General features: G+C 38.2%; 1 protein-coding gene across 2 annotated transcripts in view; it reads right to left on the reverse strand.

The window, feature by feature from the left end:
• Positions 1-1,871: 1,871 nt before the first annotated feature.
• Positions 1,872-25,359, reverse strand: part of LAMB3 (laminin subunit beta 3) — a 76,078-nt gene continuing 52,590 nt past the window's right edge. For both annotated transcript variants that reach the window (XM_075196220.1, XM_075196221.1), the window contains 14 exons: positions 24,562-24,750; positions 24,233-24,388; positions 23,184-23,380; positions 20,514-20,610; positions 18,970-19,339; positions 18,291-18,451; positions 17,950-18,155; positions 16,868-17,071; positions 15,624-15,768; positions 10,378-10,585; positions 9,119-9,260; positions 6,842-7,018; positions 5,636-5,789; positions 1,872-4,049 (listed from right to left, as the gene is read on the reverse strand). In XM_075196220.1, the coding sequence (XP_075052321.1) occupies positions 3,910-4,049; positions 5,636-5,789; positions 6,842-7,018; positions 9,119-9,260; positions 10,378-10,585; positions 15,624-15,768; positions 16,868-17,071; positions 17,950-18,155; positions 18,291-18,451; positions 18,970-19,339; positions 20,514-20,610; positions 23,184-23,380; positions 24,233-24,388; positions 24,562-24,750 (2,546 nt within the window). In that variant the 3' untranslated portion in view covers positions 1,872-3,909. The remainder of the gene's footprint in view (positions 4,050-5,635; positions 5,790-6,841; positions 7,019-9,118; positions 9,261-10,377; positions 10,586-15,623; positions 15,769-16,867; positions 17,072-17,949; positions 18,156-18,290; positions 18,452-18,969; positions 19,340-20,513; positions 20,611-23,183; positions 23,381-24,232; positions 24,389-24,561; positions 24,751-25,359) is intronic.

Below are 25,359 nucleotides of genomic sequence, written 5' to 3' on the forward strand. Positions count from 1 at the left end.
CACATGTACAGTGGTGCTTAGCCGGATCTATTCTCTCTCAGCAGTGTTTCACTCACCCCATCTCTGTGTGGGTTGTCACTCGATTCTGGCACTGTCTATGATGCCCTCTCAGCCCTGCTCACCCCTCTTCTGCAGGGGTGAAACTTCACATGTTTGGGCTCTGACACTCACTTGATAGTGTACTCGCAGCCCCTTCAATGAACACTGTACAGCATCTCTGCTTCCAGCAAGATGTCTCTGGGTTACTCACTCAGATGTTGTGTCTCTCAGTCATACTGTTGTATCCTGTATTAATGCTCTCCCCTCTGTCACACTGCTACATTCTATCCCATTTCTCTTGTTTGTGAAATGGGACAGGGTTGTGGGGATGCTATATATAACATATTTCATCTGTCAATGCATGGACTTCTTCAGGGATTAGTCATCCACTCCTTACCACCCCCCTTCCCCTCCACACACCAACATTTCTATTCCCCTCATACACACTCTCTACCCCCCTGCTTTTACCACCTCCTACACTGACCCCCTTGACCTGTCCCAACTCTCTCTCCACAGGAAAACAAGGAAACACTCAGTGACAGAGAGGGCAGACTCAGAGACAGAGCGGTCAGACTCAGAGACAGAGCGGTCAGACTCAGAGACAGAGCGGTCAGACTCAGAGACAGAGAGGTCAGACTCAGAGACAGAGAGGTCAGACTCAGAGACAGAGAGGTCAGACTCAGAGACAGAGAGGTCAGACTCAGAGACAGAGAGGTCAGACTCAGAGACAGAGACAGAGAGGTCTACAAGGACAACAAGTACAAGAATAATTGATATCGCTATAAGGAAAACTGCTACACTCTTCCTTCCCATCCTGACTCTCTCCAACAACACCAACTCACCACAGAAATCACAAAAAACTGATCGCACCTAACAAAACAGGCGAAACAAACCCAGGTTTTGCACCATATGGGTAAGTCACTCCCATCCGTACCCCTTTTAGTCTTTTCTCAGATCCACCAACACACAAACATTGAGCCACAGAAGCCCTAAGTACTACAAAGCAACTACGAAGTCTCCAAAGTGAAAGGAAGCTCCTGTCACCACCACCCCTAGTGTCCTAATGTCAGGTCCACATGTTACCAGGAGATGTGAATAACCACAGAGGGTGTGTAACATATAAAGGTCCCATCCACTTAGATAACAATGACACTGCATATAGACTTAAAGGAAAATTAAAGGACCACTCAACATGATTTTTTTTCCTTCATATCAGCCATGAAGGTAATTTACATTGTTTAGTGTTAACCTGACATTCCACTCCACTTTATTTAATTGAAGCTCCTTTAGGACATTGTTTGATGGGATCTGGTACAGATCAAAATATGGAGAATGCAGTCATCTGAGTTACTGTGACATCACTGACCTTGCACCTGTGTTTTAACCAATCAATACAGTGCATTTCTGCACAGCAACTCCACAAAGCTGTCACTAAATCTTTGTTTGCTTAATTAGAGAAGAGCCTCCCTTCTACCATGGTAACCTACTGCAATGGAATGAAAAATATCATAGAGGATATATTTAGTTAAAAACAAACTAAAACCTAATGAACTGTGATACAAAGGTAGTAAACTATTAAATAAACATATCTGCTTCACAGTAAAAGCCAAGGCTGTATAATTCCCTTGTGGCTAGTAACACTTTAACACTTATGTATCACAGGATGTTACAGTTTAGATGTAACTGTTTTCAATGTCTTTGTTTTCACTTTATTTTACAATAAAGGTTATATTTTATGTTATGAATAAGGAACAAGGTTTTCACATTTTTTGGTAATTGTGTAACAAACATATATATTTTAATAATTGCAATATATTAGAAAAGACCCCAAATGATGAATGATCACTTTATTTTTTATGAAATACATACACCTTGTGATATAAATAAATATATAAAATATTTAAAACATTGACCATACAGTTTTAAACAATCTTTCAAAACAGTACACGTTGTATGGAAAATAACATAAAAAAGTGACTTCTAATACATATATATAGGTGACATCCTGTAACAGTAGTAACATTGCTTAACGTTGTTGGATACAATGTCAGATATACAAATTAAGAGGACATAAACATGTTCTTTTCTTATTTTCCCCACTTGTTTTTACTGAACTGATCAAAACTATTAAGACCTCAAACTAGTACTTTACTGGTTAAATCAACATGGAAAGTTGCGACCAAGGCAAATTGGAAACAAAAAGTTGGTGATGTAAAATGTGGTTTTATTACAAGTATTGCTCTAATTGTATCACATATAAACTGTGCAAGCTACAATGGAAGCACAGTTGAAACATAAAAGAAATCAGACTTTTTGCTATTTGCAACAAAAGTATAATATATTTGCAGAGTTCTTTTTATAAATAAATATTTACATGTTTTAAATGTTTTTTTTAGTGTTCTTTATTCTGTCTTTTGTTATTTTGCATGACTTTTTATAAATATCAAATAAGCTTTTTCACTAAAAGTAGCACCATATTTTAGAAAGTCTTTGTATGCAATTCAATATACTTACACTATCATAAAAACCACGTTAGCTTAGATTGGAAACCAAAGTAGTAGTAGTAGTAGTAGTAGTAGTAGTAGTAGTAGTAGTAGTTGTAGTAGTAGTAGTAGTAGTAGTAGTAGTAGTAGTAGTTGTAGTAGTAGTAGTAGTAGTAGTAGCAGTAGTTGTAGTAGTAGTAGTAGTAGTAGTAGTAGTAGTAGTAGTAGATTTCATATGGCAAATATATGGGATGGTTTACAATTTATAGTACAAATAAAATATGAGAACATTAAAAGCCACTTAGGAGTTCATCCAAATACAAACTGAAACAAGGTGGAGTGCATTTATACAGGACACACAACTTAAAGGGAACATGTGATATTCTGATGTGCATTAGGAAGTATGCTATACCTTATAACACGAGAGTTGTAACATTGTAACCTTTGAATACTGAAGTGATGTTGTCACAGTTGTCTGCTATTTACTAAACACTTTGTGTTTTTATGCTAACAATGTAATGTAATATTATGGATATATTATACATGTAATATATTATATATGTATAATATATAATATTTTATATATTACACAAGCAATATACGGTGTAAACATGACCACTATATTCAATCCCAGCTAACACTAGCCCACGGGAACTATCTATTTGGACTTGGTATTCCCATCTCTTATATTGTCCACCTCCAAACATTGAGCATGTTTCAGCCTTCACGTCTGACTCACAAAAGTCATTAAAGTAACCTCATCATATCTTCTTTTATTGGATATTGGCCACACAACAAGAGTGTTTCTGTAGAATTTGTGTTACTAGAATTTCTCCACATATCCTTTGAGGGAACATAGGGATGATACGTGTGGCTAGATTTACTAAGCTGCGGCTTTGAAAAGTGGGGATGTTGCCTATAGCAACCAATCAGATTCTACCTGTCATTTTGTAGAAAGTACTAAATAAATGAGAGCTAGAATCTGATTGGTTGCTATAGGCAACATCCCCACTTTTTCAAACCTTAGTAAATCTAGCCCTAGGTGTTTATTACTTCAGAAGTTTGGTAAACAATTTGCTCAATTGATGCAACCCCTACACCAATAAATATCTTTATATCTTTATGTTGCCTGTTATGTACTAACATGGTGCAAAAGGTACAAATAGACAGTCACCTATAGTAAGCAATCAGTCATGTGCTATTATTGTCTAACTTAGTGCTTTTGCTAATTGCCGATTGGTTGCTGGGTTGACTGCACATTTGCATATGGGCATGAAAGCTAGAAATATGAATTGTTTGGGCCTTCCATACCAGCAGTGACATGAAGAAAACTAGACCTAAAGATTTATCAGAGCAGACACAGGACATTGGAAATGTAACATTATTTTTAATCCCTGCAGGTTGCATAGAAGACAGCTCTGGTACTGATGTAATCACGGATGTCCCTGACCTCATCTTCCAAGCCCTCAAGCTCTGAAAATTTGTCCATCACAGATTGCCGCCCCTCTAGCAGTTCGCTTTCAATTTCTGAAAGGAAGAAAAAAATAGCCTTAGAAAGAGGCATCGCTATGATTTTGGAGGTTAACCAACAGCATCAGGGATCATCTGCTTAAATGTAATTAAACGCACATAAGTCTGAGAATCAAATTGCTTTGTCACTAATTACAATAACCAGAATTCCTCGCATAATAAAAGGACTTATTCAAAATTTGGGAAAGCAAATATAATTAAATAATAGTATACAAAATGCAGCCATCAGTCAAAAAATTATATTCCTTTTTTTTTAATATGTGTCGCTATATAGAGACAAAATGTTGCCAGTAATTGTTTATCTCTCTATGGACTCAATAATATAATTAGCTTTTTTACTTCTGCGCATAACCACAAAGCACTAGTTACGTTTACGACCATATGTCGACTGAGCTCACGCCTGCTTGCCCTCCCTTACGATTATAAAGGCAGGGTGGGGGAAGGAGGATGAATGTAAGGGTGTGTTGGAGCAAATGTGACTTATGTAGACTGAGACTCAGATGCCTGTCAGGTGAAGGACAAACTTGCAGGTGCTCGATCGCTGATGTAAGTTACAATTTGATAGTGATGACCATCTACTTAGCTGCCACCCTTCCACATAAGTGTAATGTGTAATGCTAAGGTTACAAACACCTGTGCTGAGTCATGATTCAGAATGACCCTTATCCAGTGTAGCACACACCACATACTTCATATGTTTTAAACTCAAGATAATCAGTCTGTGTTCTTAGCATGCTTTACTTGGGAATATGTCTCCTGGAATCACCAAACCCAAGCCACCTTTAATAGATAATATTAGTGAACAGGATGTGCCGTGGGTGCTTCCAGTAGAGAATGGGCTGTTATGGCTGTAGGTAGTTACACCATTGTGAATGTAGCATTGCAGGTGCTTGGACACCAATGAGTCATTTGTCAATTTACTTTCCTATTTTACCATGCATAAAAATATTTACTTTCCTTTTAATGAGAAAATAACACAGAATTCTATGATGGTCGGAGAACATTATCTTCCATCTGAGTATTCGATCTTAATGTAGGAGAGCAACCATATTGCTCATTCTGGTGGGGATTGCCCTCTGTAGGCTCATTCTGTCCATGAAGAAGAGCACATCTCTTTTTTCTATTTTTGCATTAAAAATATATATATAGCTGGTGTGCTTTAATTAATACATTTGGGAGCTGTATACATCCCTCAATTCTTGGTGGTCTGTTTACTTAGCAGAAGAAGGTTAACAAAATTCAAAGGCCTTTTCATCACAGACTGGGCAGCTTCAGAGTAAACAGAAGGAGCCTATGACTATCTTAGAAGGAGCAAATTGCTCACTGTCTCAGATTCTTACACAAAATGTGTGGGAAGCTGGCTGCTGAGAGTGAAAACAGGAAGACGTCAGACACTGTCATTCAATATGTTGCTCTCATAATAAGCTGCTATTCATAAATTGACCTAAAATATTAACCATTTTGCTTTTCACAGAGGAAAGTATCATATTAACAATAATAAAACCAGTTAGTGTTTGTCACAGTTTAGGAAGAATGTTGCTCTATGGGTCCAGCAGACATTAATACAGATAGAGTTGTAATACCTTTCATCCTCCTGATCATTCCCTCTGACTCTTGGAAAAGACGGTCTGCCTCAATCTTGATGTTTGCAACCTTCTCACCCTGAGCTCCGAGGTTGGACGTTTGACCTAAGCGGCTTTTAAACAGGGCATATTTCTCCTTCACAGCTTCTAGACCCTGTGTGACAGATATTAAATGTAATTATCATATAACAGTTTCACATAATCAAAACTAGTGTTTAACACCCACATTATATATAATTCACTTCTTCTAAACTGCACTAGAGAAAGGACGTTTAGAATTGGTTGCTATGGGAAAAAAACAAAAGATTTTCTATGCAACAGTTTTCACGTTGAGTCCTTCACACCAATGAGGTTTATGTTTCAAAGAAAAATGCATCAAAAACACATGTTTAAAGAAAAAACATTATTTTTTTAACCACATGTTTTCCATGCATCCTGCAGGACTTTATTCAATTATAAGAATGAAAAAAGCTGTGTAAATAGATGAAAACTGCGACCTGAAGTGTTTTTTGTAATTGTTTATTGACAATAATGGTTGCGTGGTTTCCAGGCGATAACTAGAAGTTAAATCACCACAGTGTTTACTCAGTGTTTATTTAATCCACTTACTTTACAGTAATCACTGCCCATTCTACTTAATACTATATATATATATATATGTATATATATATATATATATATATATATATATATTTATTTATATACCCACATATACATATATATATATATATATATATATATATATATACACATACATACACATACATACACACACATAAATATATTAATATATACATATATATATATATATATATATATATATATACATAAAACAAAAAGATAGTTGCTATCAGCGCTTATCCTTAGCACTGCATATCTGTATATACAACAAACAATGTGTAGAAATTTGCAGGCTGGATTATTGTCTGATGCTACACCAGGTGCAACATGGAAAATCGAAGGTTTTACTTTTCTAGTGTTTAACAGCTGTCATCCACCAGCCTTTCATGCTGCTCTTTCTGCCAGTGTTTTGTGGTTCTACATGAAGATCCAACTGTGTTGGCCCAGAGGGATGTGTTGATTCATGTTTTCAATTCTCTGTGTAAGTTTTCGTATATACAGTAAAACAGAGTATTGTTTCTGATGTCATTCAGTGCAATTAACTGACTCGTACAAGGCAATTCATGCAAGGAATGGTGCCAGTACCTTTTGCGCATCCATAGCCTTTCCGTGGGCTCCCTCCGCTGCCTGCTTGGCCTGACCAGCCTGCCGTAGACTTTCTGCAGTTCTCTCACGCAGTTTCTCTACTCGCTGTGTGAAGACCTGAAGCTGAGCATGCACGTCTGTCAGCCCACTCTCTGCAGGGCCAAGAACTTGCTCAATCTGTAAAGATAATTCATTCTGGTCAGTTTGGTGCAGTACTAGAGAAAATAAACTGTTCCACAGAACATTTAAAAATATATGACACACTTTCACTCTTCAGTGGCTGTAAATGTATGCTTTTTAGTTATTTTGTGTTGTTAGAGTAAATAATAAAACATGTCTTAAAATACATTTACTATTCTCAGCTTTCATACACTAAAATATATAACAACATAGGGCCTGATTCATTAAGGATCTTAACTTGAGAAACTTCTTATTTTAGTGTCCTGGACAAAACCATGTTACAATGCAAGGGGTGCAAATTAGCATTCTGTTTTGCACATAAGTTAAATACTGACTGTTTTTTCATGTAGCACACAAATATCAACTTTAAATTTCAGTGTACAAATAAGCTATCAAGTATTTGGGTGCTACGTGAAAAAACAGTCAGTATTTAACTTATGTGCAAACCAGCATGCTTATTTGCACCCCTTGCATTGTAACATGGTTTTGTCCAGGATACTGAAATAAGAAGTTTCTCAAGTTAAGATCCTTAATGAATCAGGCCCATTGTTCTGTTATGTGCACAATTGGTGGAAAGTTACATAATTACAGATAGGAATTATTTAAAAACACTGCTCAAAAGTGCAAGTCTGAACTAAAAATGCGGCAGTCAATCAGCAATTTGTTTGACTTTCTACAGCAAGTTAGACAATGAAAGCAAATATATGATTGGTTACTATAGTTTCATTGCAGATTTACACCTTTAAGATATAGTAACCCTAGGTCACATACAGGTACAAGTTCGCTTCATCTGACTCTTCTCATAATCGCTTACAATTTATGAACATTTCTCTTTGTACCCCAGATATACTAGCTCTAAATGGTTTAATTGCGTTTATGCATCCACAGAACTACAAAAGCATTTCCTCCTCAGAGCAAGTGGCCAAGGATGATTTGAAACACTGGTCCCCACATAAAGCTGCCACACATATTATTTAAAATGGTAAAGATATTGTATTTTAAGTGTCTACAGCAAAACCTAATTTTACCAATTTAGCTATTGACATAACAGGACTATACTAGTAAAGGAAAAAAATCCCATGTTTTTATTTTATTTACACAATCCCACAAATCTATCCCCAGGCAATGCCAGCTTAGGATAGCTTTGTTGATTTGTAGATCGAAACTTTATTGTTCTTGGAGTAATGACTGAAACGTCACTTCAGTACACAACCTACTTTTTGACCACAACTTTATTTATTTAAACATTTACTTTTTTCTCTAAAAGGGATATCGAAACTATCTTCTATGTACCACAGTGCACCTGGAAATGCACAATTCCACACAAGTGTAACTGCAAAGTGAAAAAGTGCATCCCATTAAAAGTATAGGACAAGAAGACCTGGGGCTAGATTTACTAAGCTGCAGGTTTGAAAAAGTGGGGATGTTGTCTATAGCAACCAATCAGATTCTAGCTTTCATTTATTTACTACTTTCTACAAAATGATAGCTAGAATCTGATTGGTTGCTGTAGGCAACATCCCCACTTTTTCAAACCTGCAGCTTAGTAAATCTAGCCCCTGAAGTCTGCTGCTTCTGAGGTGAGAGAATAGTAAAGTGCTTTTGTGGAAGAAAAAGGCTGTGTGTCCTCTCACAAAGGAGCAAATGCTTCTGTATATGCACCCTATCCATCCCTTTGTCTCATTTGAGCACTCTTGTACATTGGTGCAAAAAGTAGACACACTCATGCACCTATTTCATACTCATCAAGGAATGTCTGTGATCTGTCCAACTCCTCAGATGATGCAAATGTTTGCACCCGACAGACACCGCCATCTTGGCTCACAAATGACTCACACTCCCCATAAAATGAGCACTTTTGTGGTTTGTAAATGACCCTCAACATGTTTTATAGAAAATAGTTGTTTCATCTGCTTGTGGTCTAACAGAGTAACCTGACAGACTAGCTATTGTCAGCATTTACGTCACCCAAGCAAATAATGACTTGTGTAATAGTACAGTTCTAAAGTAAAAGATTAAAGGTTACCATTACTAGAGTAATGCTCAAGGCCTACAATTATCTTAATTATGGTTTACATCTGCCTTGTACTGTCTCACCTCCTGCATACGATCCTGGATTTGCTGCAAAGAGGAGCTTGACCCGCGGATTTTGTCCTCAGCCTCCTGGAGGGCTTTCTTTGATTGTTTTATATTCTCTACCACACCATCCACATTATCTTCAACATCTTTTGCTTTCTTACTAAGGGTTAGGAAAGAATAGAGAAAAAAGTATTGATTCACGTTGCACTTATATTAATCAGGTTTGCATATACCTGGTTGATATGTGATATACAGCAAGCCAGCACCATCATATTAAGCAGTGAAAAAGAAATATTCAGTGAGCGCAGCCATAAAATAAGACATACATACAATGTATAGGGAAATCAATAAAAATCTGCATTTGTTTACGCAGTGTCACGTGCAGTAAGCTACAGTTGTCAAGACGACGGTGGCTTAGATTCCGAAGGCACACTATCATTCCTATTTAGGGTGAATATAAAGATATTTTCGCTTTTCATTAAATTTAGAATTGCTATCTCTGGTCTAAGTAATACCACAGATAGCAGGCTGGAGATGACTTTATTCCTGTCAGATGTGTGACAAGAAATGCACATGTTTTTATATAGATTTATGTCCAATAGTTCACTTGAATTGCTGTATAAAACTCAGTGTGTTGTATTTGCAGTCTTTTTTTGGGTCCTCTGGTTTCCATCCCACAGTCCAAAAACATACTAATAAGTCAAATTGCTTCTGACAAAATGGACCCTAATGTGTGTGTCTCTGAGTTAGGGAATTTAGTCTGTAAGCACCAATGGGGCAGGGAATGGTATAAACTATTCAATATTCTCTAGAAAGCACTGCAAATTACGCTGGGGCTTTACAAATAAGCAATAAATAATATGGGGCAGCACATGGCTAACTGGTTAGCAGTTCTGCCTCACAGCGCTGGAGTCTTGAGTTCAATTCCTGACCATGGCCTTATCTGTGTGGAGTTTGTATGTTCTCCCTGTGTTTGCATGGGTTTCCTCCGGGTGATCCGGTTTCCTCCCACACTCTAAAAACATACTAGTAGGTTCATTGGCTGCTATCAAAATTGACCCTATTCTGTCTCTCTCTCTCGGTCTGTCTGTGTGTATGTTTGGGAAATTAGACTGTAAGCTCCAATGGGGCAGGGACTGATGTGAATGAGTTCTCTGTACAGCGCTGCGGAATCAGTGGTGCTATATAAATAAATGGTGATGATGATGATGATGATGATGATAATATTAGCATGGCTCATGTTTCCATTATATTTCCTCTCACAACGATGTATGTACCTTGCTTCCTCAGCCTCACTCTGCAATTTCTTAGCTCTGGCAATATCCTCCTTTGTCTTTGACAACACCGCATCTATATTCGGTAACTTTCCTGCTATGCTGCGGATTTCATTCAACTTTCTCTGGAGAGAGGATGCATCAACTGGTAGTTTGAGAGACAGAACATACTCGCTGACCTCTTGGATGGTGGCAGGATCAGTTGACGGCTCTGAGGACAGAAACATTGAAAATGACCCATTAGTTTTCACACTTTACCTATTGAAGAAAGAGGGTGAGGAGCAAGACTGAGTTCAAATGTAGTCATTATGATAAGACAGACAGACAATCCTTAGCCAGTCTAAAGAATTATTTAATTTAACAGTTATTTATATAACACCTACATACTACACACTTTACAGGGAATATTTAATAATTCATATCAGTCCCTGTCCCAGAGGTCTTTATAATCTATATTCCCTACCACACAGACATACACTAGGATTCATTTTGTCAGAAGCAAATTAACCTACCAGAATGTCTTTGGAGTCTGGGGGGGAAACTGGAATACTGATCACTTCTTACCATGTTTGCTACCTTGCGAAACTATGTTCAAGATTTCAAGTCCTTACATAGACATAGAGTTGTTCTAAAAGAGAATGTTTATGGGCCTGATTCATTAAGGATCTTAACTTAAGAAACTTCTTATTTAAGTCTCCTGGACAAAACCATGTTACAATGCAAGGGGTGCAAATTAGCATTCTATTTTGCACACAAGTTAAACACTGACTGTTTTTTCATGTAACACACAAATACTTGATAGCTTATTTGTACACTGAAATTTAAAGTTGATATTTGTGTGCTACATGAAAAAACAATCAGTATTTAACTTATGTGCAAAACAGAATACTAATTTGCACCCCTTGCATTGTAACATGGTTTTGTCCAGGACAACTGAAATTAGAAGTTTCTTAAGTTAAGATCCTTAATGAATCAGGCCCTATGTTCTCATTTCCCAAATACTCATAGACATCTAATATAAGGCTATTTCTGAGTTTGAATATTCAATATAATATAGAGCAAGCACCTCAACCTAAGTTAGCTTTATAGCTCGCCAAGGGCATGATATGGACACTTGATGTGGCACAGGGCAACAGCATCAATTGTCCCTATCTTAATTTGACACTGTGTAAAAGTGACATTAAAAGGTGAATTATAAATGTGTAAAAATAGTATGACTGCAATATATTTTTTATTTATGCTAATGTGCCATGGGCCTCATTAACAAAGAACTCGGAATTGTGAAGATGTGACCCATAAGTAAATCCTAGACGCAGTGAGGCGCAGACGCAACACAGTCAAAAAGGGCTAAAACTGTGCGGCAGGAATTAGGTGGCGCAAGTAGTTAGCTAGCTGCATGAAATGCTCGCAGCTCGGTAGGGTATTACGAGTGGGATGCAACTGGGGTTGCATGCTATTCGTTATACCCTCCCAAGTTGCGGCACACTCCCACTCCTACACTTCTTAGACAGACTTTCTGTCCGACTCTAAATGAGGCCCACAATGTGTAATCTTATCCGCCCTTCTACTTTCCAATTCACCTTCACACCAATGTCCTCTAGGATCATTGTGTACTAGAGAAGCTGTCAGTGACAGTATTTAAAGCTCATCTGAAGATCGCATGATCTGACAGTAATACCTGGCACACCTCTGATCTGCCCCTGCCAAATTATCTGCAGTCCCAAGCAGGTGAATGCAACTAACCCACTCAATCAGACTTTTATAAACTGTCTGATTTATTAAAAGGTCATTAATGCTAGCCAAGTGCTAAGCTACTTTATTTATAAGAAGGATGACAATTGATACACCTCATGTGTAATCTAGAGCTCCCTCCATATGAATATGAATATATATAAGGTATGGCATGTCTTGTGATACCAGCTAGAGAGCAGATTTCAAGAATATATCCCGGCACCAGCATTTAGTAAAATCCTGGTATATACTGTGTGCAACTCTGCACTATTATTCAAAGAAACACAAGTTTACATTTTACCAAGTTTCAAATACATCTACTTTTATTTTGCTTTAAATATGCCCAAGAAAATGTGTGACTTCGCTTGTGTGATTTGTATCAGTTCTGCACTAGCTTCACTTTATTCAATAATCCTCCCAGCCCATTATAACAAGTACAATGTGCTACCTTTAAAAGATCTGTTGTAAGAACAGAACTAAGAACTAGCATGTTGCACAATTCTTTTTCAAAATTGCAATTTCTCTAAGGATATAAGCCTATAAGCCTTCTTCCCTCTAAATTGAGAAATCTGGAAAAGTAGGAGTTAAAAAGGTTAATTCTGTGAGGATGCCACCTGAAGGGTTCAATTTGCAGTGTGCAGGATTATTTCTAGCACGTTCCTTAACACTATCATTTCCAGATTGCTAAGCTTAGAGGGGACAGTTCCTGTAGATCATGTAGATCATATAGATCATGTGAAGCAGAAGACCAGGACCCCCATAGGACACCTATTTTGGCCAATCCTTTTAGGTTCTCGGTTGCAATAAAACAGCTTTAACATCATATTACATTTGTTCTATTAATCTAAATATATCTAAATATATCAGAAATGTAATAGTTTTCATGTAGTAGAACTAGGGTTATGGGAAAACACAAGAGACCTAAATAATAATAATTCAAAATATTTATAAATGATCTTTTCAGGGCATGGGTTAAACAATACTGGGTAGAGATTTCCTTTCTAAGCTCCACTAAGCCCCTGTTACTATTCTGAATATTTCTAATGGTTCTTTTTTTTATATATAAAATAAATTCCATTTTAAGTTTGGTGGTCCTCCAGTGTGACCACCTGTTATCTCAATACAAGTACCTTTACATATATATACTGCACATTTTTAATGTAAAGGAAAAAAGCAAATTCAATCTACTGCACACTATATAGCATTTACAAATACACACATTTTGCAGGGGGTAAATACTTGATTCAAAACTTTAGCATGCAGCCCAAGCTTAGATCACCTATATGTTAGAACTATGTGTTGGCAGGCTGAATACTTAAAAAAATGATGTCAACCTGTGGAGACTATCAGGGATTTTTTAGTGGGTTGGGGGCACAAACAAGCCTTGGAGGACAGCATCTGACCCAGCGGCCACCAATTTATTTTACGCCAAATAATTTAGAGAAAAATAAGTAACTGTCCTATTGTTACGAGATCTAGTTCAGCAAAGTAATCCCACAAAGGATACCCTGTTATTAATATGATAAGCTGACATTGTAAAAGTCAGCAGCTTGGCTTAGTGTTCAGACATGTAGTCTGATTAAGCAGTCTGCACAGGTAGCACCTGAACCTGGCGCACGTGGCTTAGATAGATTATTATGTCTGCAGGACATCTAGTGCATTGCATAGTGTCTGCTTAGTGTAGTGTAATAGGTGCAAAGGAATACTGTCTGTAACTGAAAAATAAATTAGCAGTGAATAGTTAGTATTATTTTTCGCTTGGGCATTTCTAATTAATTTGGAAATGTAATTATGTTGTTAGGATGCTCCATAGGTATTCTTTATATTGTGATAAAGCCTTGTAAATACTATTTTAAATTGGAATGTTTTCATCATTAGGCAGTTTTATCATGAACACTTCAGTCACTGGAGCACTGGCTACAATATAAGTGTTTTCATAAATGTACCTGTCTCTTAACCATAATGGGCCTCATTAACAAAGCACAAAATTGTTCCCAGTGCAGCTCTGCAGATTTCTCTTCCCCCCCCCCTAACTAGGTACACTTGTAGGCTGCAGACATATGTTGTCAGTGTAGAGTAGGAGTGCACCTTGCTATGTGTTAGACAGTCTATCTAGGTACAATGCTGTAAAAGCAAAGGTTTTCTGCGCTGCACCTCCAGTGCACTTCATAAATGAGGTCCAGTGGTGACAGCTAATTTATGGGCTGAAATGTTACATATCTCTCTACTGTTCTAATTTAGGGTTTCGGGAATCTCCCCAAAGACCTGACAGTCAGGACCTTTGTTCCAATTGTCGGTAATGTCGGGAGGTGTGTCCCTCTCATCATGGTGAGCAGAAGCTGTGTGCACCTGTGTGCACCTGTCACTGGTGAGCTTGGCAATACAATGGTCTATTTCAGGCAGAGTGCTTGGGGGCAGTCTAGAGATTCAGAAGGGACAAACAGCCCCCCAATGTGAGATACTTTGCGTGTGTGCTGTCACACTGGGATAATATTAGGTGGTATGCCAGCATTCAGCCTATCAATTCATTATGTGCTGGTGACATCAATTTGGTAGTGCCTCATTAATAACTTGTCTCCAGTGAACTAAAAGCCAACAATATGGCTGCCCCAGCATGAGTAGCATAAGCGATGGATACAATTTAAGGGCCAATACAGATGCAGAATACGACATAACAATTCAGACAACCTTGTACTTTCAATGTATAGATTGATACCACACTACAACATGGTTAAATTGAGTCATCTGAATAAGACTATAAGGGGGGTATTCAATTGTTTGTTTTAACGCGCTAAAACCAAAAAAAAACGAGCGCTCTAAAAAAACTTCATATTATACGGTAATTTTGCGCGCGTAAACAATTAATACGGTACTTACTCGCTGTCAGCGGGCTGAATTTCAGCTCGCTGCTCAGGGAGCTGCGAGATGAAATTTAGCGAGTAATTACCGTATTAACGGTAATATTTTTAGAGCGCTCATTTTTTTTGGGTTTAGCGCGTTAAAACAAACAATTGAATACCCCCCTAAGACTATAAGACAGATTCCTCCACCTTATGTATCAAATCTTCCCCACACATGGGCAGAACTCTGCATTTCTGTCCCCCCCACTCTGCTCTGAAAAGCATTGCTGGGCACCCCTCACTTCTAGGCCCCCTAGTGGCTGCATCCCTTGCATGCACTGTAGTTACGCCACTGTCTCCATGCCTTCTAGATTGTCAGGTAATTTAGGCAGGGCCATGCTTACTTACTGTTTCATGTCATTGTAATTTGTAACTTGTGATTGTAATTTGATTGTGTTGTCATCCCTTAAATGTACATCACTGCATAATATGTCAGCATTTTATAAATAAAAATAATACTGATAACAATAATAATAAGTACATTGCATACAACATTTGTAAAGCGCTGTATATTATGCTAGCACTACATAAATACATGTTATTAGTAACATACAGAAAGGCATGTGTATGAAAGCGTTGAGCAGTTTATAGATACTGTACCCTTCTCCTGAATCTCACCTGTCAGGAAGTCTCTAACTTGCTGTATGAACTGTCGGGTGCTTCCTATATCCTGTTCCATGCGATTCCTGGTCCGGGTTACTTGCTCTGTCAGATGTTGGGCATTATCTTTCATCTGATTAGCCGCTTTTTCTGCTTCCCGTATCTATTAAACAGATATTATATTATATGACTGCACAATTTTTTTCAACTTTAGGCACCTAAACAATTGTTAGGGGGAGAATTAATTAGCCATATGGAATCTTTGCTCGCACCTTTGCAATGTTTTCTGCACCATAATTGCGGTAAATATGCGTAGAAACACAAAGGGGGAATTCAATTGGCCGAGTTACTATAAAAAGGCCTGTACACTAATACTGTTATTACGGTAATAGTGCGCTGAAATGCCGTTATTACGGTAGATTCAACGCCGGCTTTTTGCTTGCAGCTCCCTGAGCCGCAAGCAGAAAGCCGGGTTAAAGTTACCGTAGTAACGGTAGTAGGTTTAATGCTGCACTACTTTGGGGGAAATTGAATTCCCTCCAAAGTGTGAGGTTCTTATGGAGTCTCACAGCTAATTGAATTGTAAATCATGACGTACGGTGTTTTGTGGTATTTATTCACTTACAGAACAGGTGCCTTTTAAAATACCTTGGATTGTTTTTTGAATTGTTAGAAATATCTGTTTTTTTACAAATAAGCTAACATTTTCACTGAAAAAAACAGTGTGCTAAATATTATTTTTACAAATGTTTAATTCAAGAGTACAGCTTCTAATCTCAGAAATAATGTTCTACTTGACTTCTGCCCATCTTAAACGAGAACCCTGACTAGCCTACCAAAAAATTTAGAAAAACACCCTTTTCCTTACCTAGTAACTCCCGACTACCTGAGAATCCCTATTATTGGGTTAATACCCATCTTCTGGGTGTGTAACTATCACAATTTTCAAAGCATCTAGTGCAACCAGCAAGCCCATTACCCTGCCTCTAGCGATACTTAATTTACATATGTCTCCAGGCTCTGTAACCTGAAGTATATCATGAGTGGCAAAAATCCATAGGTATGTACTTGCCAAACGGCAATATCCAAAGTGGCAAGCCCTCACAGTTTTACTATTTGATTGACGGTGGGTTTGATTTCAAAATATTTTTTAGATTTAATTTCTCCTTTAAACATGGAAGTAAGAATCAATTGCTACTTTCAGTTAGTAAGCTGTGTTGCAGTAGTAGGTAAATATACATAAGATCCAGGGTATCATGTACCATCTGTGTGTTCTTCAGGAGTTGGCTGTTGAGGTTTTGGAGATCCTGGGCAGTTTTCTCTGTGTTCCTCAGTGCATTCATGGACATAGGCAATGCACCTCTGCAAAGGGATCCCACCTTGCACAATGTAGCATTGTTCCTTTGACATACAGTTCCAGGGCAATTCTCGGGTGTACAGGGATCTGTTCTCATACCCTCGCAGATCTATAAGAATGAAAGTTGTTAAAATGAGATTGATTCTCATACAGTACCCATAGTTATTGTGTTGCCTCAGCATGCTCTCATGAATCATATTTTGTACAGAACACATAAAGTGATGCAATGGAGGTAATACAATAGCACTACAAAGCCTTTGCACAACATTTTCTTGGGCACTTTGGTATTGATGCCTTGTTCTGGCTGTGTTATATATTGAGTATATAAGAGCAAAATAAAATCATGCAAATGTAGAAGATGGCTTTGGATTTTATAATGATCAAATCCATAACAAAACCACAACCACAAAAAAATACCCATTTCAAACTATATGTATTTCCTTTAAATAATTGCTATATATAGGTATGAGATCTCTTATTCAGAAGGTTCTGCTGGAAACCCAAAAAATAATCATTGCTGCTCCTCAGTGACAAGGTCCTACTCACAGAAATGATCACATCTGCCTCCTCCTACAGTCCTTGATAGGCACACTGCTAAAAAATGTACTGAGCGGGGCAATGCCAAGGGCAGCGTGGACAAGGACAAGGGTATTTTTAAATGTAATGTGGCATATTTTTGGCATAGTAAATGGAAACCTCTGAGTCCCAAGCATTATGGTTATTAAATCCCATACCTATATTTAAAAGCTGTGATATAACCACAATGGAAAGATTACCATAACATTATTTTACTTCCCCATTCTCTTGCTAACAGACAAAATATAACATACTTCTAGGGTGCAAGTGTTTCATAGATAGTATGTACACTTGATAAATGTATGTTCTGGTTGTCATATGTTACTCATGATGGATGAGAACTAACAGATATATTTACATGCATCTAATATACAGATTTAATAAAATGTTGCATCTACCCTGAGACATTACCCTGTTGATGGTTGGTGTGAGATTTGGGTAGGACAGCTCCTCCTTCAGTGTTTCCAGGTCAGACAGTGCCTCTTGGGTGTTCCCTTCCAGCCCATTTACCCCTCTTCTACTCTCCCTGGATTGGGCTACAGTTGCCCCAGCTGCTGTCACTCTCTCTGCAGACTCCAATGATGACTGGTAAGCCGCACTAACAGTCTTAAATAAACCTAGGAAGAAAGCAAATTCATGATTCATGTAGAATTGTTATGCTCTGTGAAAAGTAATTTTCATCCATTATAACACACTGGAGTCATGCCCATGCTGGGACAGTAAAGCAGGTGACACACAGGACAACAATGTACCTGAGGCGTCGGTGGACATGCTGTTTCCTTGCTCAGTCGTTTTACTTGCGTAAAGCCCGTTAACATTGTTGACCTTAACCCTCAAGGAATTCAAGTCATCTGAAAGAGAACCAAAACCTTCCACAACAGGCAGGTCAGGGTTCACCTGCCTGACGTCACCTCTGCAAAAGACAAGAAAGAAAAACTTCTATTTCTCTTCTCGCAGTCGACCACTGGGCATTATGAGTTATCTATAAATAGTACTTTAAATGAATTCAAATCAAGGTCATATACATTGAAATATAACAAGCATTTCAGCATCTGTAATATTTATCATCTTGGAACAAAATCTTAAAGTGTTTGTTTATAAGAATTTGTAGACTGTTAAGTAATCCTGTTATATACTATAGGGGGTAATTCAATTCCCCCAAAGTACCGCCGCGTTAAACGTATTACCGTTATTATGGTAATATTAACCTGGCTTTCTGCTCGCAGCTCAGGGAGCAGCGAGCAAAAAGCCGGCGTTAAACTACCGTAATAACAGTAGTATTACCGTAGTAATGATAATAGCATGAATTACCCCCATAGATTGTATGACTAAAACACATTATATAACAGTATGGGATGTGTATTTTTGTACATCTTATGTATAAATTGGAGAAAAAAATCTATGTACTAGCAATTGGTCTCAGTTTTTTACCTCATTTTTGTCAGTTGGTTATCCATGCGTAAGATCTCACTGTCGGAAATACTCGATTCACTGGACAGCTTCTGGACACGCTTAAGTTCAGTTTCAATACTAGCTATCTTCGGCCCAAAGTCGACATCAAACTGCCCTACATGTCCGACACTAGTGTTTCGTAGCGTTTGCATCTGGGTACCAAGAACTGTAAGCTCATGGTCATAAAACTGGAAGCAGGAGTGGCAGGGCCTGCAGTTGGGGAATGTGTCAGTGTATCCTCTCTGGCAGGAGTCACACCTGGCTCCCACAAATCCTGACCGACACAAACATTTCCCGGTTGCCTTATCGCAGCCATTCTCAAGTGTTCCTTGGAAGTCACAGTTGCATCCTGAATTTAAACAAGAAGAAAATGGTTGGCTTTCAAGATTCAGCAAAAGTACTATCCAAGAATGTCTCTGATATTACTGACTGTTACTACTGGTTTTAGTCCACTAGCTTCCAAAACAACCTCATATATAGATACATTTGCTATTACAGGAAGATGAATGCAGACAGGTAGAGAAAAGTTGAAAGACTATGAGTGGGAACAGTGCCGTGAAGATACAGTTTAAGAATATTGTACCGTTACAGTATGGTCCCCATATACCCTCACTCTTAACCAAGCAGTATTTCATGAGAAAACAGAAAGTTTAATTAATGAAGACTTTGAAGTGATGTTTTGACTCTTTCCATTTTCAGATGGATCAAGAAATATGGAAAACTAGGACAGACTGGTTTTCTGGGGTATTATCATCATTACCATTTATTTATATAGCGCCACTGATTCCGCAGCGCTGTACAGAGAACTCATTCACATCAGTCCCTGCCCCATTGGAGCTTACAGTCTAAATTCCCTAACATACACACAGACAGACAGACAGACAGACAGAGAGAGAGAGACTAGGGTAAAAAAATTTTATAGCAGCCAATTAACCTACTAGTATGTTTTTGGAGTGTGGGAGGAAACCGGAGCACCTGAAGGAAACCCATGCAAACACAGGGAGAACATACAAACTCCACACAGATAAGGCCATGGAATTGAACTCATGACCCCAATGCTGTGAGGCAGAAGTGCTAACCACGTAGCCACCGTGCAGAAATATAAATACATTGGTGTAAATAAAGAAGCAGTGTGCTTGTGCAATTTTTACGGTTTGTAATTGTGCCTTAGCGGCTTATCCCTATGCCAGCAATGTACTACTTATAATTTTGGGGTGAGTAAAATAGATTCAAATGCTATGGGACTCAATAGTATAATTTACTGCCTGTATTATACATATAGGTAGTTGTTCAGTTATACTTTGTCTTGTGATACTATACTGCTCCCTGCGTTGTTCCGTGTTACATATTATATTTACCACATCTGTTTTAATTAATAAAAATGCTTGTATGTGAGTGTGACAGTACACTTTGGTATATTTGTCATTTCACATACATTATTTGCCCAAATATAATAAAAAAAATCTATTATTTCTTTTTTTCCTATTCTACTGCATAAACAGGTTCTAATGGCTGACACCAACCTCGGCATCCAGACTGTAGGGTTCCATACATCTTGTCTGGGCACTCAGTACACAGCCGGCCGCCAAAGCCATTTCTGCACAGACATTGGCCAGTGACCTGAACAGAATAGAATAGGAGCGTGTAAGCTGTTAGCTGCACAAAATCTGTCACATATCAGGCAATAAACATCTGTTATTATGTGTAAAGATCTGTGTATCATAAAGCGGTTCTAGTAAGATACAAAACACTGCTTCTGATTTCCTTACATATGTCAGGATTACATTTTGGATAATGACTTAATAGGTCTGCTAAACGTATACATGGCACAATGGTGACCTTAATAAAATCCAGCTTGTGTCACAGAACCATGTACTATGTTTGATATAACTAGAAGCTACTACTATTCATTTGCCCCATATTATATGTATTTATGTAGGTTTTGAAGATCAACTATGTAAAAGTGCTGTGCAACAGGCAGCCTGCGGTCACATGTGTTACACAAGAGGCTCACCTCTGGCCCAACTCTTGTATTTTTCAAACCCTGATATCTGATGCGCTCAGGATTATTTTTGCAATGCTATTCACTTTAGACAGTGAAGGAGGACCCCATGGAAACACTAGGGGCTAGATTTACCGAGCTGCGGGTTTGAAAAAGTGGGGATGTTGCCTATAGCAACCAATCAGATTCTGGCTATCATTTATTTAGTGCTTTCTAAAAAATAACAGCTAGAATCTGATTGGTTGCTATAGGCAACTTCCCCACTTTTTCAAACCCGCAGCTTAGTAAATCTAGCCCTAGAGCTTTGCTGCAGTGTGGTGAATAATTGACTATGACTTTAGTTTTATGTTTTATATGAGAGGGCATATAGCATTTTGCAAACATTATGAGGTATATTTACTAAACTAGGGGTTTGAAAAAGTAGAGCTGTTGCCCATAGCAACCAATCAGATTCTAACTATCATTTTGTAGAATGCACTAAATAAATGAAAGCTAGAATCTGATTGGTTGCTATAGGCAACATCTCCACTTTTCCAAACCCGCAGTTTAGTAAATATACCCCTATGTGGTTAAAAGTGACAAAGGGTGCAGACTTACCCCTTATATGTCAGTTTACCACAATGAGCATATATTAATCATGTCTACATATTTATAAGTATTTATACATGCAGATGTATATCCATATTTAAATTAATGTTAATCAGTTTTATAGCCAAATTCTGCAGGTTCATTAGCCCATGTTCTTTATGCCAAGTATACTTGTGTGAGCTCTCCCATTAATCCAAGTGGTCACGTTTAAAAAACACTGTGCAGGGCATTAAAATACATCTTACCTTACCTTGCTACTTTACACTCACAATAAAAACACACAATACAGCAACCTCTATACTATCTCTGGATTAGCAGAGTTCAAATATACATTTGCTTCGCTAATTTTAAAGCAGCAATCCCATGAAAAATTAGGTGTGTTGTATTAGCATAAATCACTGTGGCAGGCTATAAGTGGAATCTGGATGTTTACCACTTCTCATTGGTTTGCTTTTTCAGGCTGTTTAATGATTAATAGTTCTACAGAGTGTTATGGACTACCACTACTATGGCAACCACAGTTACATGATGTAGCGAGCAGAGAGACTTACTACATCATGACTCCCTGCCCCTCTGAGCTCTATCTGCAGTGTGACATCCTCCCCCTCCTTTTCTCCCCTTGTCAACACATGACGTGCTGAGAGCTGTGTGAACCAGTGCCTGTTTTTGGTAGCCATAACTGTTTTCAAGAGAAATTTTAAAAGGAGAGAGCTGCTTTTACAGTGCACCCCCTTACACACACACACATTTTATTATGGCAGTCCTTCATATGCTCTGAGAGATCTGTTGTAAAGCAGACGGCTGATGGAGGAAAGACAGTAATGCCCAACATCCTGGGCATGCAATTTAACTGACCATCTCCCTGATAAAAGAGTTGCATATCTTAAGCATCTGTACCCATGTACACAGGTTTATATAAAGATTTCACTGAGTATAAATATCAACATGACTTATGAATGAATGGCATTGTATTCTGATACCATATTGTCATCCATAAGAGGTGGGAATCCTTTGTATAAACGGCTGTGAATAATATCCTTATTTTTGACAATCCATGCAAGAGAGTGACAAATTGTATATACTTAAATTCACACATTTGTTTATATACTGTCTGTGAAAAATACATACATGCTCTATCCATCATTGCTGTATGTCTCCTGCAAATGTTCCTCAGTTAGACAATACGGTGAAAAAAGTACAGAGCACTACCCTGACCCTGGACCTGCCCCATGCAGCAGCCTGTCAGTCACACATAGAATGTTCGCCCATGACAAAGCTGTGTACATAATTAAATAAGAAAACGAACCCAGTGGTAATTAAAACAATGGCAATTAAAACACTAAACTGTTTTTACTTTCCTTGTCATAAAACTACTACTAATGTATATTTTGGAATAATGCGCCCCTTAATGTGAGATATAAGGATAATAGAAGCCACCATGGAGTTAAGTCAGCTGTATAAAAGTACTCATGCTTTTTTATGGTCATGTAATTTATTGGTGACTTCTAATATTCTTATATAGTACTGCAGAGGGATGTATTATCCCCTATATTATCAATTCTGCACATGTGAAATACTAACAATGGTTGATGTCACCCCTCACCTGATTACACTGGAGACTGTAAGAGTTCCTGGGATGACAGCCACACATCTGACAGCCCCTCCCACTGGCAATGTTCCAGTGGTGGGAGGAGCACTGGTCACATCGCCGACCTGTGACATTGGGGAGACACTGACACTGTCCTGTTTCACTGTTACATGGCTGGTCTCTTTCAGTTCCTTGTAGGTTACAGTCACACTCTGAAATAGAATGTAAGATATAGTTCACAACAGGGCTAGACTAACATTTGTAGAAATTAGAGTGGTCTATAATAAAATTTGAGTTAAGTTTATGATTAGGCTTAGAATAGGTTTCCCTCTTGAGTAGGGATACAACTCAATGTATTTTTAAATTTAGAACTTCCTGAGCAGCACAGTGGTTAGCATTTCTGCCTCACAGTGCTGGGGTCTTGGTTTGGTTCCGACCAGAGTCCATATATGTGCAGTGCTTGGTGTGTGTATAAGCTGAATGACTAACTATCCTCTATATAAATACGGTTTAATATTTTGGTTATAAGTTGATGCTAGTATTTAGTTTAGTTTTTTCTTTTTACTACACACTTTTATATATTTTGCACAAAATCAGCGTTTCAAAATTAAAGTTTAAGGGGTAGATTTTTAACACGGATTTCTGCTCGTGGCTCAGGGAGCTGCAAGCAAAAATCAGCATTCACATTACCGTACTAACGGTAAAAATGCACATCAACTAGCGTTGCTCTTTAGAATTAAATCTCCCCCTAAAAATAGGAATTTAAATTAACAGTATATAGAGCTTTACCTTACCAAGTATATAGAGCATCTACATACTGTGCTGTATTCAGGTAAAATAGAATATGTTTAAAGATGTTTACTGCCCTCTGGTGGATATCCACTAATCACAGTAATGTAGAAGAACTGGAGGGAATTTGTAGATTTAACATAATTGTAAGCCCAACATTTTAAAATTATTGTTACACTGGGGGAATAACTTGCATAGTTTGTTAAATACAATTCTGAAAGAGGTTAGACCACAAAAATAGAAAGATTCTGGCAAGGCCTCTCCGCATCACTTACTGGTACAGCCTTGTGGGTTGTCAGCGCTCAGGAGGTAATAACCTGGCTTGCACTGGTCACATCGCTCTCCACCAACATTTTCTTTGCAGATGCATCGTCCATTCGTAGGGTCACAGCTACCGCTACCTACACTGCCCTCTGGATCACAATCACAGGCTGGAAAGAAATGAATTGCCCACAGTTCAAATGAGAATTAACTGTATATATTAAATATATGCAATAAAGAGGAAGACAGTAACATGCTATATTTAGTCCATAGTGCAAGAGATGTGATGATAGAGTTGTAGAAGTGTCAGCAGGGTTATTATACTGTAAGACAGGGAACTCACAGATACAGGCATCCCGGTGACTGATGTCCCGATGTGGATTCCTGTAGTAGTCGGATCTACAGCTTTCGCAGTTCCTTCCTGTAGTACCATCAGCACAATCCTTACACACACCCCCACTCACTCTGCCGCTGGCTTCATATACGGCGGGGTCAAAGTGGCACTTGTCAGAGTGATTGTTACAGTTGCACCCTGAGATGGAAAAAGTGATGATTATTTTAAGAGTAAAACCCTAACACAGAATCACCAGGTAGATCATCCATCTACTGTCAGCCCTGTACTAATTCCTTACATTAGTGAATACCTATAGACAATAGTGCAGTATCATAGATTATATATCATACAGCAGGCAGTTCAATGGAATTCTTATAAGAGTAATATGCTGTTCAATACAAGGGTAGTAACAGTGTTGTATGATTCACCATCCAAAACTACAAGCATGCCTGTAAAAATGTATGCACTGCACTGTCTCTGGAGTCCCTGGAAATGATTGTTAAGCTGGGTACACACTACAGAATTTTCCACCAACTTTTTATGCCGATCGATTTTACATGCGATCGATGGTCCGATCGCTCGGTCCATGGACTGCATACACACTAGCCTTGTTTTAGAAGATAAAGGGTAGAGCGGACTTCCCTTTAGCGACTTTTTACAGCCATGTTGTCGTGAGCAATGATTGCAATTTCGTACACATCAGTCGGAAGTTTATACACACTACACAACGGAAACGAGATTGGAACAAAAATATTAAACGGTACGACCAACCAAATGAGGCGACAATCGTCCATTTGGGCAGACTTT

The sequence above is a fragment of the Mixophyes fleayi genome, chromosome 2, assembly GCF_038048845.1.
Source record: "Mixophyes fleayi isolate aMixFle1 chromosome 2, aMixFle1.hap1, whole genome shotgun sequence".
Taxonomy (NCBI): domain Eukaryota; kingdom Metazoa; phylum Chordata; class Amphibia; order Anura; family Limnodynastidae; genus Mixophyes; species Mixophyes fleayi.